The 19,977-nt window shown below is 39.5% G+C and overlaps 1 protein-coding gene across 5 annotated transcripts in view; it reads left to right on the plus strand.

Moving 5' to 3' along the window:
• The first annotated feature begins 2,533 nt into the window (after nt 1-2,533).
• NFKB2 (nuclear factor kappa B subunit 2) overlaps nt 2,534-19,977 on the plus strand; it is a 40,938-nt gene continuing 23,494 nt past the window's right edge. Inside the window, exons 1-10 of one of the 5 annotated variants that reach the window (XM_039359999.1) lie at nt 2,534-2,796; nt 3,572-3,639; nt 5,094-5,172; nt 5,358-5,398; nt 6,003-6,101; nt 7,650-7,801; nt 10,749-10,855; nt 17,118-17,279; nt 19,047-19,151; nt 19,701-19,786. In XM_039359999.1, the coding sequence (XP_039215933.1) occupies nt 3,616-3,639; nt 5,094-5,172; nt 5,358-5,398; nt 6,003-6,101; nt 7,650-7,801; nt 10,749-10,855; nt 17,118-17,279; nt 19,047-19,151; nt 19,701-19,786 (855 nt within the window). In that variant the 5' untranslated portion in view covers nt 2,534-2,796; nt 3,572-3,615. Of the gene's footprint in view, nt 2,801-3,571; nt 3,640-5,093; nt 5,173-5,357; nt 5,399-6,002; nt 6,102-7,649; nt 7,847-10,748; nt 10,856-17,117; nt 17,280-19,046; nt 19,152-19,700; nt 19,787-19,977 lie in introns of those variants that run through there. The other 4 variants (XM_039359997.1, XM_039359998.1, XM_039360000.1 and 1 more) reach the window with 4 other exon arrangements.

Below are 19,977 nucleotides of genomic sequence, written 5' to 3' on the forward strand. Positions count from 1 at the left end.
CGCCCGTTCGAAGCTACGTGACAAGTGTCCCTAGTGCTTATGAACAAGTGGTCTTTCAGCATCCCCAGCCCGGCGGCACCTGAATATATGTTTGTTTTTGAAATTTTAGATCTATCATAAATTTTGATTTTTCTGGCTGAATAGAATTTTTAGCACTAATTGCAAGATATTCCTTGGGCTAAATCCACAGGGAAAGATCGCATCTGGAAAACAAGTGGTTTTTCAGCTTCCGCAGCCCAGGGGTACCTGAATATATGCTTGTTTTTCAAATTTGAGCTCTATCATTAATTTCAACTTTTCTGGCTGAATAGAATTTTTAGCACTAATTGCAAGGTATCCCTTGGGCTAACTATCTATGGTATTAGACTTAGCTGTTTCTGCAGGTGTTTGAACTTTGCTGTTGATGTGGTTTTTCTGACTGAGACTATTTTTTATTTCAGGTGTCATTGACCATTGCTTATTAGTTCTTAACCCTTGTATATCACCCATAGTCAATACTGTAAGATAGGGGCTATATAAATTAGATCGACAGACAGACTAAACAGACAGGAAATATCTGGAGAGAAAAAGTTGCTAAAATCCAAGCCTTCTCATTATAAAACCTATTGTTAAAGCCAGGCTGCCGAGAACATTCCTTATAAGCACTAATTGGCTGCAGTGCCAAGCCATGCTGCTACTATCTGCGTGGCCAATAGGAAAAGTCACAAGGTCTCAATGGTCTTAAATGGGATTGATACAGTATCAGACACTTCTTGAACTCATGGGGATTTTTTCCCTCATCAGATGGTGGGTTTTGGTCTCAGTGTCATTGTACATGGCCAGAACTACCAATAAAGAAAATTAGGTAAAGCTAAATACAACAGTTGTTGTTGTTAATTGCGAAGTCGTGTCCGACCCATCGCGACCCCATGGACAACGTTCCTCCAGGCCTTCCTGTCCTCTACCATCTTCTGGAGTCCATTTAAGTTCACACCTACTGCTTCAGTGACTCCATCCAGCCATCTCATTCTCTGTCGTCCCGTTCTTCTATTGCCCTCCATCTTTCCCAGCATTAGGCCCTTCTCCAGTTTGTCCTTCCTTCTCATTAGGTGGCCAAAGTATTTGAGTTTCAATTTCAGGATCTGGCCTTCTAAAGAGCAGTCGGGGTTGATCTCTTCTAGGACTGACCGGTTTGAACGCCTTGCAGTCCAGAGGACTCGCAGAAGTCTTCTCCAGCACCATAGTTCAAAGGCCTCAATTCTTTGGCGCTCAGCCTTTCTTATGGTCCAACTTTCACAGTGTCTCTGCACAAAGACATCTTCTCCTGCCCTATCTACAATGAAATCTAGGGGAAAATATGGATGGTAAACTTAAAGGATCAGTAAAGTTACTGAACGACTGAACTATCTCCCAGAGGAAGGGATTCCAACTGTTAGTAATAATGCTTTATTTTAAACTTAGAAATTTTTAAGCTTTCAGTTTTGGTATTGGTTTCATCTTAATTTTCTTCCATGTGTGTGTTGTTATACTTCCTCCTCTTTTAATTACTCCTTTCATTCTTTGTTATACTGTGTACTGTTGCAACCTGTGGTAACAACCAAAAAATGACCATTTGTTTAGTGAGCATTCATTACAACAGCACTGAAAAGAGTGAATCCAGCCAAACCCCTGCAATTTCCCTACTGAGATCATAGTTCAGGCACTTAGCAACCAGTGTATATTTATGAGTTTGGTTTTTTACTTTTTAAATGTATGTGCTGCTCATATTGTTTGGAGATGACTTGTAGTGTCCTGGAATCCCGTGAACTCCATTTGAGACCTTCCCAGCTGGTTTCCAAGAAGCAAAGCCAATGGAGGAAGCTGAATTCTCTCTCTTTTTGTAATATATTTTATTGATTTTTTAAAAACATAAATCACTTAATAATTGGTGAACAGTGTGTTGTCTGGGTTACATTTGTAGAACAATCATTAACAATTTTTTTTTTTTTAACAAAAAAAGCACTGGTGTCATGTATGTGTTTCACTTTGAGAGCGGGCAACTAAATTTCATTTTTGATGTGTGCCGTTGTGCCCACAGGAAAAAAAAAATGACAATAAAGGTTATCTTATCTTTTATCTTATCATTTCTCTCTCATTCACTTCCCTGCCTGTCGTTTTTCTCTTAAACTGCTTTTGAAACGGAGATTTTAAAAAAGATGAGCGGTTTCTTCGCTCGGAAGGGCAAGCCCAGCGTCTTTCATTTTTGAGGTGTGCTGTTGTGCCCACAGTAAAAAAAAAAAAAAATGACAATAAAAGTTCTCTCTTATCATTTCTCCCTCCCTCATTCACTTCCCTGCCTGTCGTTTTTCTGAGTGTTTCTCAACCTTGACAATTTTAAGGCATGTGGACTTCAACTCCCAGAATTCCACAGCCAGCATTGCTGGCTGTGGAATTCTGGGAGTTGAAGTCCACATGCCTTAAAATTGTCACGGTTGAGAAACACTGTTTTAAACTGTTCTTGAAACGGAGATTTTAAAAAAAAAAAAAGAGAGAGGGCTTTCTCCGCTCGAAACGGCAAGCCCGGCGTCTCTCCAACTTTTCCCGTTCCAGCCCGACTTCAGCGGGCGAAGGCTGACGAGAGGAGGCTTCTTCTGGGCCGCTCAGGCGACCTAAGGCGGCGTTCTTGGCGAGAGGCGTCGCTCGCCCTCACCCCCCGCCGGAGCCCGGCCCTCCAGAAACCAGCTGACAGCGGGAAACCCCGGCAGGAGGGCCGGGCGGGGCTCAGCAAGGCCGGGGAAGTCTGGCCTCAAGGATGGCAGAGCGGTTTGGGGGCAAATGGTTGGTGAGTGGCGGCAGCGGCCGGACCTTATTCTATCCTAACCCGCCCTTTGGTTTCTCCTCAGGGCAAAGGGCCTTCAAACTTGGCCCTTTTATGACTTGTGGACTTCAACTCCCAGAATTCCTCAGCCAGCGTAAGCTGGCTGAGGAATTCTGGGAGTTGAAGTCCACAAGTCATAAAAGGGCCAAGTTTGAAGGCCCCTGCCTTAGGGTTTCTCCAAAGAGACTTCCATTTCCCGGAGGAAGCGGATCATCTCCTCCTCCTCCTCCTCCTCCCCGAACGAGGATAACCAACCACGTGCGGATCCGACGCCGGTCGCAATGCTAGCATGGCAGGGGAGTTACGGGAAGTTTCCCACGACGCCAGATCAGCAGGCGGGGCAAAGCTGACCTCGCTTACTGGAGAAAACGAGGCGGGCCCCGGGTCTACCTCCCTTCCCTCCCCGGAAGACTTGGGAGCGCTTCTCCATCTCCCAACAGCGCCCTTTGGCAGCGCTTTTCTTGCCCGCCCCGCAAGAGGGCCTGGCGCTGAAGAAAGGCTGCCTGGAAGGCGGAAGAAGCCGCGAGAAAAGCGAGCAGAGCCTGCCTTCTTTGCCTTCTGTCCCTCCCTCTCTTGGGCTTTGCTGGGTTTCTAGGGACTTTCCAGCCGTACTACCTTGCCCGCCCAGTTTCCCCTAAGTTTCTTTTGGCGGCGGCGGCGGCGGCGGCAACAGCAGAAAGGGCGTGCTTGGTTTTGATTTGTAAAGCTCCTCCGTCTGTTCTGTTTCTTTCGCAGAGCCGGATTGCCAATTCCGTCATCCTAAGCTAGAAAGATCCTCCATGGATGGCGAAGGCTATCCCGCGGTGAGTCTCCCGTTGCCTGGAAGTTTCCCTCCCTCCCTCCTTAATTCACTTCGACTTGGGATCTGGCTGAAAATCTGGGCCTCCTTTCTCGTCCTTGGCTTCTTCCAAGTTCGCTATCTCCCAAGCTGGCAAAAGCTGCGTTCTCTTTTGGGATCATGTACTTTGGAATAATAATAATAGTAATAATAGTAGTAATAATAGTAATAGTAATAATAATAATAATAATTGCAAAAGGCAGCCTTATTAGGAACTGCTTCCATCCTGCGACGATATCTGTAATACCATCAAACATCCACATCTGCCTATCCCAGGTCCTGGGTAAGGACTCGATAGGTAGACAAAATGCCAAATCCAGTCTGAACATCTGGCTGACTGTGCGATGAGCGATAATAAACAACTTTATTACGGTCGTAGACCAGCAATAGCCATCACTTTTTACAATATATTAAATAATAATAATAATAATAATAATAATAAAAATAATAATAAAAATAGTACTAACTTTAATAGTAAATAATAACATCCCTGTTTATTTATTTATTAATACAATTTATATGCCGCCCAATCCCTAGGGACTCGGGGCAGCGTACAGAATTAAAACAATAAATATAACAATAAAAATAAGTGCATTCATACAGCATGTCCCAATCGTATCCTCCCCCCCCCCCACATCAACCTCAGGCCTGCCGGAACAGGAGAGTTTTAATGGCTTTCTTGAAGGCCGGCAAGGTGGGAAAATACATGTTCTCAAAATGTTAGGGTCACTCCACGTACTTTGGAAGGCTTAAAATAATAATAATAACAAAGTTGTCTTCTCTGCCTTGGTTATTGGTTTGGGCCCAAAGGCAAGCAAAATATGCATTATTCAACGGTCCTTCCCTAACAAAGTGCTACCCAAAAAAAGAAAAAGAAAAAAGGAATAGCCGGGACTTGTGTTCTCTGTTGGACAACCGTCTTATCAATATGTAAAAATGATTGATTTCATATGTGAAGTAAGCAATAGTGGGGTAAATGCTTATTTTTTTCTTTTCCCCAAACAACTTAACTGTCGATATCATTCTCATATTTGTCTTCTTCCCGATGAGAGGTATGTCCTAAGAAACTTATCTAACATTCTTGTTTAGGTATTTATTGGATTTGGGGGTTGCCTAACTTTAAAGAGTGGTGCCTGCATATTTAAAGTGCATCTGTTTATGTGAATTGTAGTCTTCCATCAGTACAGAGGGTTGAATGGGAGTGTTCTTTGCTGTCAGATGCTCAGGAGACCTTGCCTTAAATAAGTTGCTTTTTGTTCTCAGTGTTTTCATTTAGCTGTCATTTAGTACTACAGACTTAATGTAGATTCCTGTTGACTGTCTACATTATTTATAATCTTCATAATGCTATGTCTATAATGCTTTCAATCATCTGGGAGTTAAGGCTTTCTTTGTCCTTTGATCCTTGTTTGTATGCAGTGCTTAGATGGGATAGACTATGACGATTTTCAGTTTGGCGCTCATTTGATTGAGCAGAAAGAACTGTTCATGGAGACAGGTAAGGAACCTTTTGGTTAAGTTATGTGTCCTGAGAGATGTGGAACTATAGATAACAGAGGGAAGGAACTAATTTTCTGCCTTCGTGTGTTTTGTTAATAATGTTCCTCTTAAATTGTATTACATTGTATTTATAAGTATTTAATATTGGGATGCTCTGAATATCATCTTGTTTGTTTGTTTTAGTTGAAGGCCCATTTCTCACTATAATCGAACAGCCAAAACAGGTAAGGATTTTCTAAGGAGATATATATATATATATATATATATATATATATATATATATATATATATATATATATATATATATATATGTTTCTGAGGTTTTCGCGGGTATTTGTATGTAGGTCTTTGGTTGTTCGGTTGTTCGGGTTTTCTCCCATTGCTGCTCGAAGCACGAAGCTGAAAACACCAGCCTGAAGATGACGAATGGGACTTCGTCGAAACGTCGCCAAGACACTTCCAATTTTACGCGGGAGAAAACCCGAACAACCAAAGACATACATATATATATATATATATATATATATATATATATATATATATATATATATATATATATATATATATATCTAGCTCATGGTTGAACTGTGGATTCACAGCCTTGAACTTTGTGTTCTCTGAGCTTATTTGTTTGCAGAAGTTTTGTTACCACAGTAGGTAACATCTTCAGTGTACTTTTGTAATGCCTGCAAACAAACATCCAAGCTTAAAGAGCACCAAGGACTCCATCATTCCCCTCCATCTATAGCCTATTGTAGGCAAATGTTTTCTGATTTTTCTGGTTTTTTTCTGATGGAATGACTTTGTTTGAATTATCATTTTTGGCAGCGAGGTTTCCGGTTCCGTTATGGCTGTGAAGGGCCTTCGCATGGTGGGCTACCTGGAGCATCTAGTGAGAAGGGACACAAGACTTATCCCACTGTCAAGGTGAGCAACACATTCATTTATTTATCATGTTTTATGAAGAAAACTTTTTTTAAGAAAGAGTAATCTCCATTGCCTTTTCTGTCTTTAGAAAAAGTCTTATTATTTGGTACATATTTTGTTTGGACTTTCTGATTAATTAAGATAAGGGACAGAAGGTCAGTAAAGTGATTATTTTTGGTACACATTGCAATACTTTTAAGTTTTCAAAACATTATTCCTGGTTGTTACAGATAACTGACTGAAGTAAATTCATTTATGTTTGCAGTGTTACTCTTGGGCCTTAAATCTATTGTCCTGTTGGCTTTTGATTCCAGAGCAACTGAACATTAGTTCTGTAGGAATAGAAAATTTTGATTTGGCTTAATTCTACACTAGGCTGGTCTTAATACCATAGACAGAGAGTGCCCAGGAATAAAAAGGAAGAGCATGATGTGAAACCGTGATTGTCATGGTATATTTTATCCTTCCTTAGGGGTAAAGGGTACAATTCTTTTGGAACCTGTATTTTGCATTCAGAACTCTAAGTGAATTATTGAGTTAATTAATCTTGGTTCCTTTGGTATAGGATCTAAATAACAAAATAATAAGATTAAGTTAAAATAGAATAGAAACTTTATTGTCATTTTAAATGTACACTAATCAGCATACATTAAAATGAAATTTCATTGCATTCAGCTCTCATTTTTTTTAATTTTTAAAATTAAATAATTTTTAAAATCAAGTTAGGATCAACTTTTTAAAAACTTGGATTTCAATTTGTGTTGTTTGCTTCAGAAAATTCCTCAAAGCCAGCTGGGTAGAGTGCAACAAGAATTATATATAAAAGAAGTTTAAATTTTCTGGCTAAAACATAATTGTATATTAGATTAAACTAAAATCAAGAAAATGTACTATGCGAATGTATGGAATTAACCAGGTTGAAAAGACCACCTGCTTCTATCCATAAGTAATTTCATTTTCACCTAATGCGAGCAGATAAGCAAGCCAGATAAACTAAGATATTTATTATATTCAAACAATTTATCAGTAAAAATAGCTTTTTTGAGGTACACTAAATCAGACTTTCGAAATTAATTATTTCATTGTGCTATTTTTATCTCGTTGCTTACTTCTTTCATAAAGGCAGAAGTATGAGCGTTCTGCTTGTTCTTAACATGAACTACCCAGAGTTACTTTGGGTACTTATTTAATAAATAAAACAAAAATAATAAATATTACCGCTTACTAAGTTAAGATTCATTGCATGTTTGCTGTATGCATATATGATCAATGGTGTCATACGGTCTGAATTGCTGTTAGTGGCTATGGATTTAAACAATGTTCTAAAACTGACCTTTGTTTCTAGCTATGTAAAGGCTATTGTAGTCTGTCTGTGTTAATGAAACTTGATAGGCTTGTATCATGAGCGTAAATTAATTCAGTATAAATTATATGTGGCAATATTTCTTTCTAAAGTTCCACAGGCATTTGAAGAATGAGTGTTTCATAGAAAGATGGTGTTTATGGAAGCATCTCCTTGATGTCATTTTGTATAATTTTTATTGGCAGATCTCTAATTACACTGGACTGGCTAGGATAGAGGTGGACTTGGTGACACACACTGATCCTCCCCAAGTGCACGCTCATAGTCTTGTGGGAAAACAGTGTAATGAAGCTGGCAACTGCATTGTGATGGTGGGCCCAAAGGACATGACTGCCCAGTATGTATGACTTACTGATGGAGGAATGATGGTGGGGTTCAAAAGGCAAGACCTGTTTCATGATAGCGTTTTGTTTCATTTGTTAGATTGGATGGGTTGCAGTATCTTATTTAATGAAAGCTGAAGCTTTCTGCCATTTGGAAAATTCAGCAGATATATATAATTTCATTGTGGGAAACATTGTGTTTTCTTTGTATGAAAAGGAGTGGTGGCTATAGAGCAGGCATGTCAAACTTGCGACGTCACGTGATGTCGCACGATGTATTGCGACTTTCCCCATTGCCGGCAATGGGGTGGGCGCGGTTTCTGCATGATGCATCCGGCCCGTGGGCCGTCAGTTTGACATGCCTGCTATAGAGAAACCATATAGTGTACAAGTGTATTGAAACGTGTTTTCAGAGGACAAGCTTTAATACTTGGGTGTTCTCTCTGTAAAGCTTCACTCACACCATCCATTCAGATTGAGCAAGTAGGTGCTACAGATAGTCCTCATTTAGTGACTGCCTTGTTTAATTTGCAATTACAGTAGTAATAAAAAGTAACTTTACAACCAGTCCTTACATTTACGACTGTCAAGCTCTGGCTGAAAAGCCCAACTAAGAAAAACACCAGAGCCATTGTGTCCTCTAATGTAAACTTTATTAAGCAATATCATACAGGTAGGATTAAAGTGAAAGCTAGCTCTGAAGAACTGGTGGGAAGCAGTTAATTAAAAGAATGACTCTTCTCCCCTCACTGACAGTTCAGGTCATATTGTCCAATACATCTCCCAGTAGTTATTATGAGAAGAAACTTTAGTTTGCCAAAATAACTCTTTGGGTCTCATGATGATAATCCAAAGTCCCGTTTCCCCCCCCCCTCCCCAGATTTCCACCCCATCTCCCTCCCCTCTCTGTAGGCAAGCTAGAAGCACACAGCGGCCCTAAGGGCAGTAGGTTTCATAGCTTGATACAGGTTTATAAAGCAAAGGAAAGCTGAAGTAAGATCATAAGCATAATTGTACTTTTACTTAGTGACCGCTTTGCTTAATGACCATATTGCTAAATTGTAGTCGCTAAATGAGCATTATCTGTAGTATTATGGAAGGTTTCTAAATAAAAAATTTAAATTATATGTGTGTGTGTATAAGTGTACACACACCTACACACACATACACACACACACATATGTATGTATGTATGAATATAATTTAGTTTTAGATACTTAAGAATAGAACCAAGGAAAAAGAGACAGAAAGAGATTTACAAACTGTAAAAATTAGCTAGGAATTTACAGAATGTTAAGGAAAAAAAACCCACATTTATTGCATTAGCAACACTAAAACAATTTATTAAATAGCCTTATAAGAATTTGGCACTTTAAAAATATTGACTACTGGTGAATAAGAGATTAGTATATTATGAGTGAAAATAACGTACTATATAAAAAATAATTTGAGATTTAGCTTACTAATAAAAACAGCCGCAGCAATAACAATAATCAAATAATAAGAATTAAGTTCTAGCTAATCTGAAACTGCCATTAATTTTATGGCCAGTGAGACAGAACCTTTTAAAATCTTACTTTAAGAGAAACCTAAATTTTGGACGTTGCAGAATTTTATGTCCAGAATTATATCTACAAGCAGTTTCCAAATAAAGAGTATACGATTAATTTTTTAAAATATGAAGATATTTTTTGATGTTTATGTTCGGTGTTCCAGTTTTGATGGTCTAACACAAGGGTGGCAAACTGCCGGCCCGCGGGCCGGATGCCTCACGCGGAAGCTGCACCCACCCCATTGCCGGCAATGGCAAAACAGTCCCGATATGTTGCGCGACGTCACGTAACGTCGTGAGTTTGACATGTCTGGTCTAACAGTTTTTTGCTATAGTTTCTAGTCCTTTTGGCCATCTGTAGGCGGCTTTTCATAACATATTATAAATCAGTCAAAATTCCAATAGTTTAAGCAAACATCAGAAAATCCACATTTTTGTAATGGATATTATGCAAATCATTGGCATGCTTGCTTGTTGGCGAGAAAAGTAGATGTGTGATATTAAAAGTTCATATATACATTAATATATCAATAAAATATAGAAAAAATGAACACCAGGATAAAAATAAAACAAACCTGTTTAATACAAACAAGTTTGTAAATAAAAGAGTTACCAATACATTAATATGTATTACCGTACTTTCTGACGTATAAGACGACTTTCGCAAGCCTTAAAATTGGCGCCGAAGTCAGGGGTCGTCTTATACGCCGAGTCGTCTTATACGCCGGAAATAACGGTAGTTTCCAGTGTATAAGATGACTTTTTAGGCATGTGACTCGGCGCCGAAGATGGGGGTTGTCTTATACGCCGGGTTGCCTTATACGCCAGAATATACGGTAACTGGCGGTGGCTAATTAACATGGAAAATCTGGATTATGGTAAATGAAGATATCAGCTTGTTTACAACTGCTGTTAAAACATCATTAAGAAGCAAATAAAGGAACCAGTATCAAGTTTGATAACTGTAACTAATAAAAAAAACAACCTAGAGTTGAAAAAGACACGGTAAAAGGCAACTACATATCAATTTATTCCTGTTCCAATTTTCAAGCCCCTGTTTATTCACTGAAATTAAATAAAGGGAGCTTTATGATCAATAAAAGTAAGCCTATCATTTGCATAGTCCAGAGTTAAATTTGGTATCGCCTGCATGGTTTTAAAAAGACGGAGCATTGGGCTTTACTGCTCCCCTATCAATTCTTTCTTAGCTCCCTGGTGCCTTTTGATTGCTGCTATACGATATACAATAATGGTACGAAAAACTCCATTTTTTAAATGTTTGGAGATTTGCCTTGTTTTTTTAACATGCTCATCTCAGTACCAGTGTCTAGAATTTGAGCAGGTTGCTGCCCACGTAGCCATTGTGATTGTTACTGCAGTGCAGTAGAGGATAATTTGTCTTTTATCAGATTTAATAACCTAGGCGTGCTCCATGTGACTAAGAAAAACATGATGGAAGTCATCAAGGACAAACTGCAGAAGCAGAAGATGCGAAACAGAGCACAGCCTCTGACAGGTAAGTTTGAACAGAAAACCAAAGCTTGGGGAAGACGGATTCTAGATATGGTCCAGGGTCTTCTCTTTTACCCTCATAGGATGGATGCTTGTGGGCAGTAGGCAGTAATGGTTAAACTGAGACAATCTATGCATTATTTATTCTTCACTTGTTAGTAGTCCTCTGTTGGACCTTGCATGGAATAAAAATGTTGGTCATAAAACATTTTTCTTGTCAGGTATTCTTCACAAGTTATCTCTCTCTCTCTCTCTCCCTCCCTCTCTCTCTCTCTCTCTCTCCCTCTCTCCCTCTCCCTCTCCCTCCCTCCCTTCTTCCCTCCCCTCCTCTCTCTCTCCCTCTCTCTCTCTCTCTCTCTCTCTCTCTCTCACACACACACACACACAGAATTCTACAGGGTGATCTGATCATTATGATTTTACCAAGGAAAATGCCTACACTTGTTCAAAGTGAAACTGGTTGTTCCTTGGGCAGAAATGAGAGATCAATTGCTTTACCAATATGAGTAATACATACATTTAAGAGAAGGTTATTTAACTCAGGAAGTTCCAAGTTGCTGCTTCTGAATTGTTCTGAACTGCTTCCATGTGGGTTTGAAACCTGTTTGGGGTACCTGACAGAGCCAGAGCAAAAAAGGAAAAATGGAAATGGAAAATTTACCTAAGGAAAAACCGTGAAAGGAAAAGACAGAACAGCAGCACTGAAAATAAAAATAAAATAGCCTATTAAAGCTCAACCTCAGCAGCTCCTTTTAGTGCCCAAACTGTTATAAAGGAGTGGCATTGTTGAGGTTTTGTAAAGTGCATTTTTTCTTTTCTTTCATAAGTAAAACTATATTTCAGAGCAAAGCATTTCTTGTGGCCTTAGTTTCTCTTTAGTTGGGAATCTTACAACAATCTTATTTGGCATGAGGGTTGAAAAAGTTATGTAAGCTCTTTGAATGCTCAAAAAACTGATTTTGAGTTTTTATTAGGAGATGGACTCTGCTTAAGATTGTAATAGGTAATAATAACAATAATAATAGCTCAGTCAGCCATACGTTCAGACTGGATTTGGCATTTTTGTCTACCTATCGAGTCCTTACTAAGGACCTGGAATAGGCAGATATGGATGTTGGATGGGGTTACAGATATCATTCCAGGATGGAAAGTGTCCCCAGTAAAGCCACCTTTTGTAATTGATTGATGGTGAATTTGTCAATGCCAGTGGTGTTAAAATGGTGCTCCAGTTGTTTTGGGATTGCACCCAAGTGTCTATTATTATTGGTACTACCTTTGCTTGCCTTTGACACAGTCGTTCTATTTCTATTTGTAAGTCTTTGTATTTTGTTCTCTTCTTCAGTTCTTTCTCTTCTACTCTGCTGTCTCCAGATAATGCCCTGCCCACTATCCAGACTTTTTTTTGTCTTTCTTATCCACATTTGTTAAGTCCAGGATGTTATGTGGCAGGTGCCTGTTTGTTTGAATTCTAAAGTTCCAGAGCGATTTAACTTCTTCATTTTGTATGACTTTCTCTATTTTATGGTCCCACCAGTTCTTTCTTGCAGGCAAATGATATTTCTTGCAGATCTTCCAATGCACCATTGTTGCTACTTTGTCATAACGCTGCTTGTAGTTAGTGTGGGTGATCTTCTTGCAGCCGCTTACCAGTTATCCACTGTTTCTTCAGCTTCTTTGCATAGGCGGCACTTACTGTCTGTTCCTGTCTTCTCAATTCTAGCTTTGTATGCATTTGTCCTTAAGGCTTGGTCTTGTGCAGCCAGAATTAGTCCCTCGGTCTCCTTCTTCAACTTTCCTGCTCTTAGCCATTGCCAGGTCTTGTTATTATCTGCTTTCCCTGATAGTTTGTTAATGTACTGGCCATGTAGTGCTTTGTCTTCCCATGCCTCTATTCTGTTCTACATTTGTCTTCCTTGTAGGCTAGTTTGGTCTCTCCAGTAGTCAGTAAGCCTTTCTGGCATACTAACTTCAGTGCTTCTTCATTGTCCTTCAGACATTCTTCCAAAGCCTTTTTTCTTCTTCAACCATCTGATGTACTTGCAACAATCCACACCCATCTATTCGCCTTGGTAGATAGAGTCTGTTAATATTCCTGCATAGATGAACAGAATGATTCATTGTCATTATTTTTCTGGTCTTCCTATCCATTGCTTTTAGTTCTGCTTGAGTCCAGTCCACTATTCCAGCTGCGTATCTAATGACTGGAATTGCCCAGGTGTTGTTTTAATGGTATATCCTCCATTGAGTTTGGATTTTAAGAACTTTTTCATTCTCTTGATGTATTCACCTCTAATCTTTTTCTTGACTTCAGTATGCTTGATGTTGTCAACTTGAAGGATACCCAGGTATTTGTAGTAATCGTCCTCATCCCGACTCTTAATGTTATTTTCACGGGGCATCTCGATTACTTCAATTTTCACTATTTTTCCTTGTTTAATATTAAGAGTGGCATGTTTGTCCAATCTAAACACCATTGCAATATATTGGCTATATATACAAATATTGTTGAGCAACGATTCTGTTTCAGATGGTGTTTTTCCATACAGCTTCAGATCATCCATGTAAAGGAAATGGGATAGTCTGGGAGATATTTTTGATGTTTGATAGCCATGTCCTGAGTTATTCAGTATTGTTGACAGGAAACAGTGCAGTGACAAATAGTAGTGGTGATACTGAATCACCTTGAAATATTCCTCTCTTGATATTAACCTCTCCCAGTCTCTCACCGTTGACCCACAACTTGTGTCTTCCATTCTGCCCTCGATCTTTGCACAAAGTTTCTGATGTTTCTACTGACTCCTGTTATTTCTAGACACTTGATTATCCAGTAATGTGGCAGAGAATTGAATGCTTTTTTTGTAGTCAATCCATGCCACATTCAGGTTGGTCTTCCTTCTCTTGCAGTTTTCCAAGATCATCTTGTCAATTAGGAGTTGATCTTTTGGTCCTCGGCTATTGGGGCAGTTTCCTTTCTGCTCAGGTGGAAAGAGATTGTTTTCAACTAGATGCTGTTGGACTGCATTAGCTACCACACCAGTTAGCAATTTGAAAGTTGTTGGTAAGCAAGTAATTGGCTTGTAGTTGCCTGGTGCTGCCCCTTTTGCTGGATCTTTCATTATCAGGTACGTTTTCCCAGAAGTTAGCCACTCTTCAATTTCATCTCCTCGTTGTTGTTGTTAATTGTGAAGTCGTGTCCGACCCATCGCAACCCCATGGACAACGTTCCTCCAGGTCTTCGTGTCCTCTACCATCTTCTGAAGTCCATTTAAGCTCACGCCACTGCTTCAGTGATTCCATCCAGCCACCTCATTCTCTGTCGTCCCCTTCTTCTCTTGCCCTCCATCTTTCCCAGCATTAGGCCCTTCTCCAGTGAGTCCTTCCTTCTCATTAGGTGGCCAAAGTATCTACATCTCCTTGTAGTATGTTGTTAAACTGTTGGGCAAGGAGTGAGTATAGACCAGTTAGATGTTTCAACCAAAAACCATGCAGCTCATCTTCACCTAGTGCTGACCAATTCTTGATCTTCCTTGCTCTTTTCTCTACCATTTCTGGTGTTGTTACTAGTTCTTTCATTTCAACTTCTTTTTTATTCTTAGCCACCTCTTTTAACCAAGCTGCGTCCTTGTTGCATTTATTTGGGTTATTCGATATCTGTGCCCAGAACTGCACTGTTTCTTCCTTGTCAGGTACTCTTTTGATGGATTGGTAGAAACATTTCTGGTTGGATTGAAATGGTAGGTTCTGCCTATAATTTGCAATTCGAGCTTCGTATTTGCTGATCTTCATGGCTATAGCTGTTATTTGCTGCTTTATTACTTCCAGTGCTTCCTTGATCTTCCTTGTTTCTAAGTGGTATTTCTTGATTAGATATTCTTTGGTCTTCTTGTTCTTCAGTCTCTTTTCGTTTATCTGTTCTAGCTTGCTTGATTCTGATCAGCCTTATTGCTGATCTTATTTTCCAGTCTAACCTTCCATTTTTGTGGGGCACTGTTTGGTTTCTTTTCTCCTTTGCATCCCAAGTATTCAGTTATAACTGCAGCTGTGCTGCACATTAGTTGGTTTGTTTCTTGCAATAAGTTGGTGCTTATACTTCATATTGCAGTATTTGCATCTTTTAATGCTTGTGCTAGTTGTTTCTTTGGAATAAGCGTCAATGCAGGCAGCCTTATTCTGATGTTTTTGTGCTGTGATAGACGTTCAGTTATTCTTTGTTTCAATTCTTTTACTTCTTTAGTTAGAAGGCTTTGTTCTTCCTGAGGCTGAATGTTTTCCAATGAAAACAGTTGTATATCCCTACTGGGTTCCTCTACTGCCAACTCCCTCTGATTTGCCTCTGCGTTCTGAGTTATTTCTGTCAAGGGTTTGAGTTCTTTGCCCTGGGTGAACCTTTGCAGTTCTTCTCATTCTGCCTCTGTGAATCCTTTATTTCGTCTTATAAATTGACATTGATCTGCTAGGCTCTATTCTGTTATTTCTGATTCTGAATGTTGTTCTTTCCAGAACTGGTGTATTCGTTTCAAATATCCTCTTCTTGTTGGACTTGATCTGTAATAACAGATCATTGTTTCTTGTTTTCAATCACTGTACATTTGCAACAAAGTGCGTATAGTCAAGGCCATGGTTTTCCCAGTTGCAATGTATGGCTGTGAAAGTTGGACCATAATAAAGGCTGAGAATGGAGGCCTTTGAACTATGGTGCTGGAGAAGACTCCTGCGAGTCCCCTGGACTGCAAGGCAATCAAACCGGTCAGTCTTGGAGGAGATCAACCCTGACTGCTCTTTAGAAGGCCAGATCCTGAAGTTGAAACTCAAGTACTTTGGTCACCTAATGAGAAGGAAGGACTCACTGGAGAAGTGCCTAATGCTGGGAAAGATTGAGGGCAATAGAAGAAAGGGATGACAGAGAATAAGATGGCTGGATGGAGTCACTGAAGCAGTAGGCGTGAGCTTAAATGGACTCCAGAAGATGGTAGAGGACAGGAAAGCCTGGAGGAACGTTGTCCATGGGGTCGCAATGGGTCGGACACGACTTCGCAACTAACAAGAACAATATTTGCAACGGGTAAACACCTTTTCTTCCAGTAGTTCTGCAGCTGGTTGCTCAGCCAACAGTCCTGAGTCCTGTAGCCCATTTTTTACCAGATATCCAGGAACTCCATCATCTACTGTGGACCTTGTTAACCTGGGTGACATCCAAGCTGGTATGGCTTTCTGAAATTTACATATTTTTATGGGAGAGACACTCTTTGTCTGACTCCTCTGATGAGACCTGTCCAGTATGGTCGAACCTCGGGACATAGCTCTCATCTTCCTCAGAGCACACAAGCTCCACAACCACGTCAAGGTAGTGTCTCACTGGGGGATGATGGTGGTGATGATGATTCCAGCATAATCCTAGGTTGCATTAACAGAATCACGATCCCGTGAACTATTAGTACCCCTTAATAAAGCCTTAGTAAGATCACGCTTAGAATACTGCATCCAGTTTTGGTCACCATATTATAAAAAAGATGTTAAGACTTTGGAAAGAGTGCACGAAAGAGCAGTAAAGATAATTAGGGGACGGGAGGCTGAAATGTGTAAAGATTAGTTGCAGGAATTGGACTTATCTAGTCTAGTGAAAAGGATTGAGGTGACATGATAACAGTGTTCCAATATTTGAGGGGCTGCCACAAAGAAGAGGGGGTCAACCTATTTTCCAAGCACCAGAAGGCAAGACAAGAAACAATGGATGGAAACTAATCAAGGAGAGAAGCAACCTAGAACTAAAGAGAAAACTAACAGTGAGAACAATTAATCAGTGAAATTGCTTGCCTTCAGAAGTTGTGCGTGCTCCATCATTGGAGGATTTTAAGAAAAGACTGGACAGCCATTTGTCTGGAATGGTATACGATCTCCTGCTTGAACAGGGGTGTTGGACTAAAAGATCGTTTCCAACTCTCTTTTTCTCTTAATTTATTTCAGTCTGAATTAATATAACCTACTACAATTTCAGATAGATTGTAAATAGAACATAGCAAACTATTTCTGCTCACTATCAGTTCTACATTATATAGGAAAGAAGTATGAATATTAGAATTTGCTAGTTGTTGAAAAATGTTCATCTGAGATTGGGAAAGTGGGAACAATGTAAACATTAAGGTTAATTTTTTTAAAAAAATACTGTACTGTATATTTTATGTGTGATTTTAGTATTTAGAGGAAATTTTGCTTTGATGTGGACGCTGGGCTGTTTATAAGGATTTATAACTTCGCATCTGTTTTAGCAGAATCTGAACAAGAATTGATTGACCAAGAAGCAAAAGAGTTGAAGAAGACAATGGATCTCAGCATTGTTCGTTTACGCTTCAATGCCTACCTTCGCGATAGTAGTGGAAACTTCACTTTAGCATTAAATTCTGTTATTTCTGACCCCATTCATGATAGCAGTAAGTTTTACTTTTGATCCATAGCTGTGTTTGACATGGTTTAGGGGTTACCTACTATAATATATTTCTGATTTGGATTTGGCAGGATTGCACATGTACATTTGTGAGTACTTTGCAGTGTTCATATTTTTACAGCCTTACTGTAAGGCTGCTGTAAAATGTACACAAAAAAGCTAGATCTTGCTATATACCCAGATTGTGATGATTTTTCTATCTGCCGTGAAGATAAAAAGCTTAATATTCGTACATATTTTTGAGAGGAATTTGCTAGACTTCTTACATGGCTCTGATCCTTTGTGGATCCAATGAATATTGTATTTTCTCCTCTGTCACGCCCAGCTAGAATGGGGAGCTCATGGATTAAATGCAGTCCCATTTTTGTGATCTCTGGAGACTCCCATGTCATATTTCCACAATTTAGCAGCAAAACAATTCAATGATTTGGGTTTTTTTTTTGACAATTTAACAATACTATTAGCACTCAGACTTATATACTACTTCACCGTGCTTTACAGCCCTCTCTGAGAGGTTTACAGAGTTAGCGTATTGCCCCCAACAATCTGGGTCCTCATTTTATCGACCTTGGAAGGATGGAAGTCCGAGTCAACCTTGAGCCGGTGAGAATCGAACTGCTGGCAGCCAGCAAAATTAGCCTGCAATACTGCATTCTAAGCACTGCATCGCCTTTAAGATATAAAATGCATATAACTTGCACAAGCTATTTTCATAGCCCTCAGATTCCTAAAAATTTTCCGTCTTACCCAGTGATTTCACTGATAGGAATCTTAGTGCTTTCACATGGTAGTACAGGTAGTCCCCAGTTAACTATAATAATTGAGACCGGGCATTCCATCACTAAGTGACAGTTATAAAGTCCAATATGAAGCAATAGGATAGGAAAAAAGAGGATGCCTTGTAGTTCCTCTCTTTTCCCCCAGTCAGTTATTGCAGAGTTCCTTTGCTAGACTTCCCATTTTCTTTTTGTTAAATGAAGTATATTTGCAAGGCGAATCATCTTGCATCTGTTTGTTTGAGTAGCCATATCTGCTGATAAAAGTCTGAGAGGTCCATGCCTGGAATTAGTATATCCCAGGCATAGACAACCTTGGCTCTTTTATGAGGCGTGGACTTCAACTCCCAGAATTCCTGAGCCAGCCAGGGATAGGCAACCTTGGCTCTTTTATGACTCGTGGACTTCAACTCCCAGAATTCCTGAGCCGGCCATGCTGAGGGGAAAGGGAGAGGTTTCCAAGCTGAGCCATGCTGGCTCAGGAATTCTGGGAGTTGAAGTCTACGAGTCATAAAAGAGCCAAGGTTGCCTATTCCTGGACTATATTCCCAGAGATAAAAAGTTCTTGATTTGTTCCATCTCATGAGGAACATTTGTACTCTGGAAAATAAATAATGCCATAAATGATGGCTTGTGACCATAAAACTTTTTTTTTCAGGCCTTAAATGACAAGTTCCTTTATCCTGATCTTTATGTTAGAGTTTTGACAGAAGAGTTTCATATTTTTTTAATATTTTATTTTTAAATTTTTTGGAATCAGTAGGATTTTCTTGCTTCCTTCCGAATGTGTCCAGAACCCACCACAAATTGAAATAGCAATCTTTCTGCTCATGTTCTACGTTCTTCACTGTTTATTAAAATTAGCCAAAATTATGATCCTTATAATGACTCCATCATCTAGTACATTTTCATAGTTTTACAATTGTTCCAGAAACAATTTTATATATCTGTGAGGGTTTTTTTTTTTTATTCTACAGAATCTCCTGGAGCTTCCAATTTAAAAATATCTCGAATGGATAAGACGGCAGGCTCGGTGCGAGGTGGAGATGAAGTATATTTGCTGTGTGATAAAGTCCAGAAAGGTAAGTACCATATCTAATCCTGCTTAGTTTTTGGCATTGTACTTTCACTCCTGAAATAGATACAGAAATGTTATTTTTTAGAAACATGCATTTGATTTCCTTTGTCCTTGAGAATGAAATCCATTTCCAAAATGTCTAGTCTACCACTACATTTCCCTTAACTTGCATGACGTGGAGAAACACTACTAGAAATCATCAACTATCTGATAGCATCTCACCCAATATCTCCTAATTTTTATGATGTAGTAATACAGTGGTTCTCAACCTGTGGGTCGGGACCCCATTTGGGCTCGAACAACCATTTCACGGGGGTCGCCAAACAAGGCTGTCCGCCATTTTTCCCCCCCCTTTTCTTTGGCCACGCTCCTGGCACCCAGTGATGTATAAGTGGTTGGGGGTCACCACAACATGGGGAACTGTATTATGGGGTCGCGGCATTAGAAAGGTTGAGAACCACTGTAGTAATATAATAGTGAATGGGACAAAGTGGGGTTGCGATGAGTATTAATAGTCCAATGTTACCATATTTTTTTTTGCCTCCTCTGTTAGATGATATTGAGGTGCGTTTTTATGAAGATGATGAGAATGGTTGGCAGGCCTTTGGAGATTTCTCCCCCACCGATGTGCATAAACAGGTATTGATTGATTGAATTATGAGAGCCAGTTTGAGTGGTAAAGACTTATAAAAAAATCTGTAGTTTTGATTCTGTAGAGTGACTTTTTGTATTGTGGTAGATCAAAGATATTTTTGTTTTGTTACATTCTAATCCAGTATTCAGAATTTTCTGGATGGATTACAAAATTTCTGAACACATTAAAACTACTA

This window comes from Crotalus tigris, unplaced genomic scaffold (genome assembly GCF_016545835.1).
Source record: "Crotalus tigris isolate CLP2741 ecotype Arizona unplaced genomic scaffold, ASM1654583v1 scf7180000019147.1630427, whole genome shotgun sequence".
Taxonomy (NCBI): domain Eukaryota; kingdom Metazoa; phylum Chordata; class Lepidosauria; order Squamata; family Viperidae; genus Crotalus; species Crotalus tigris.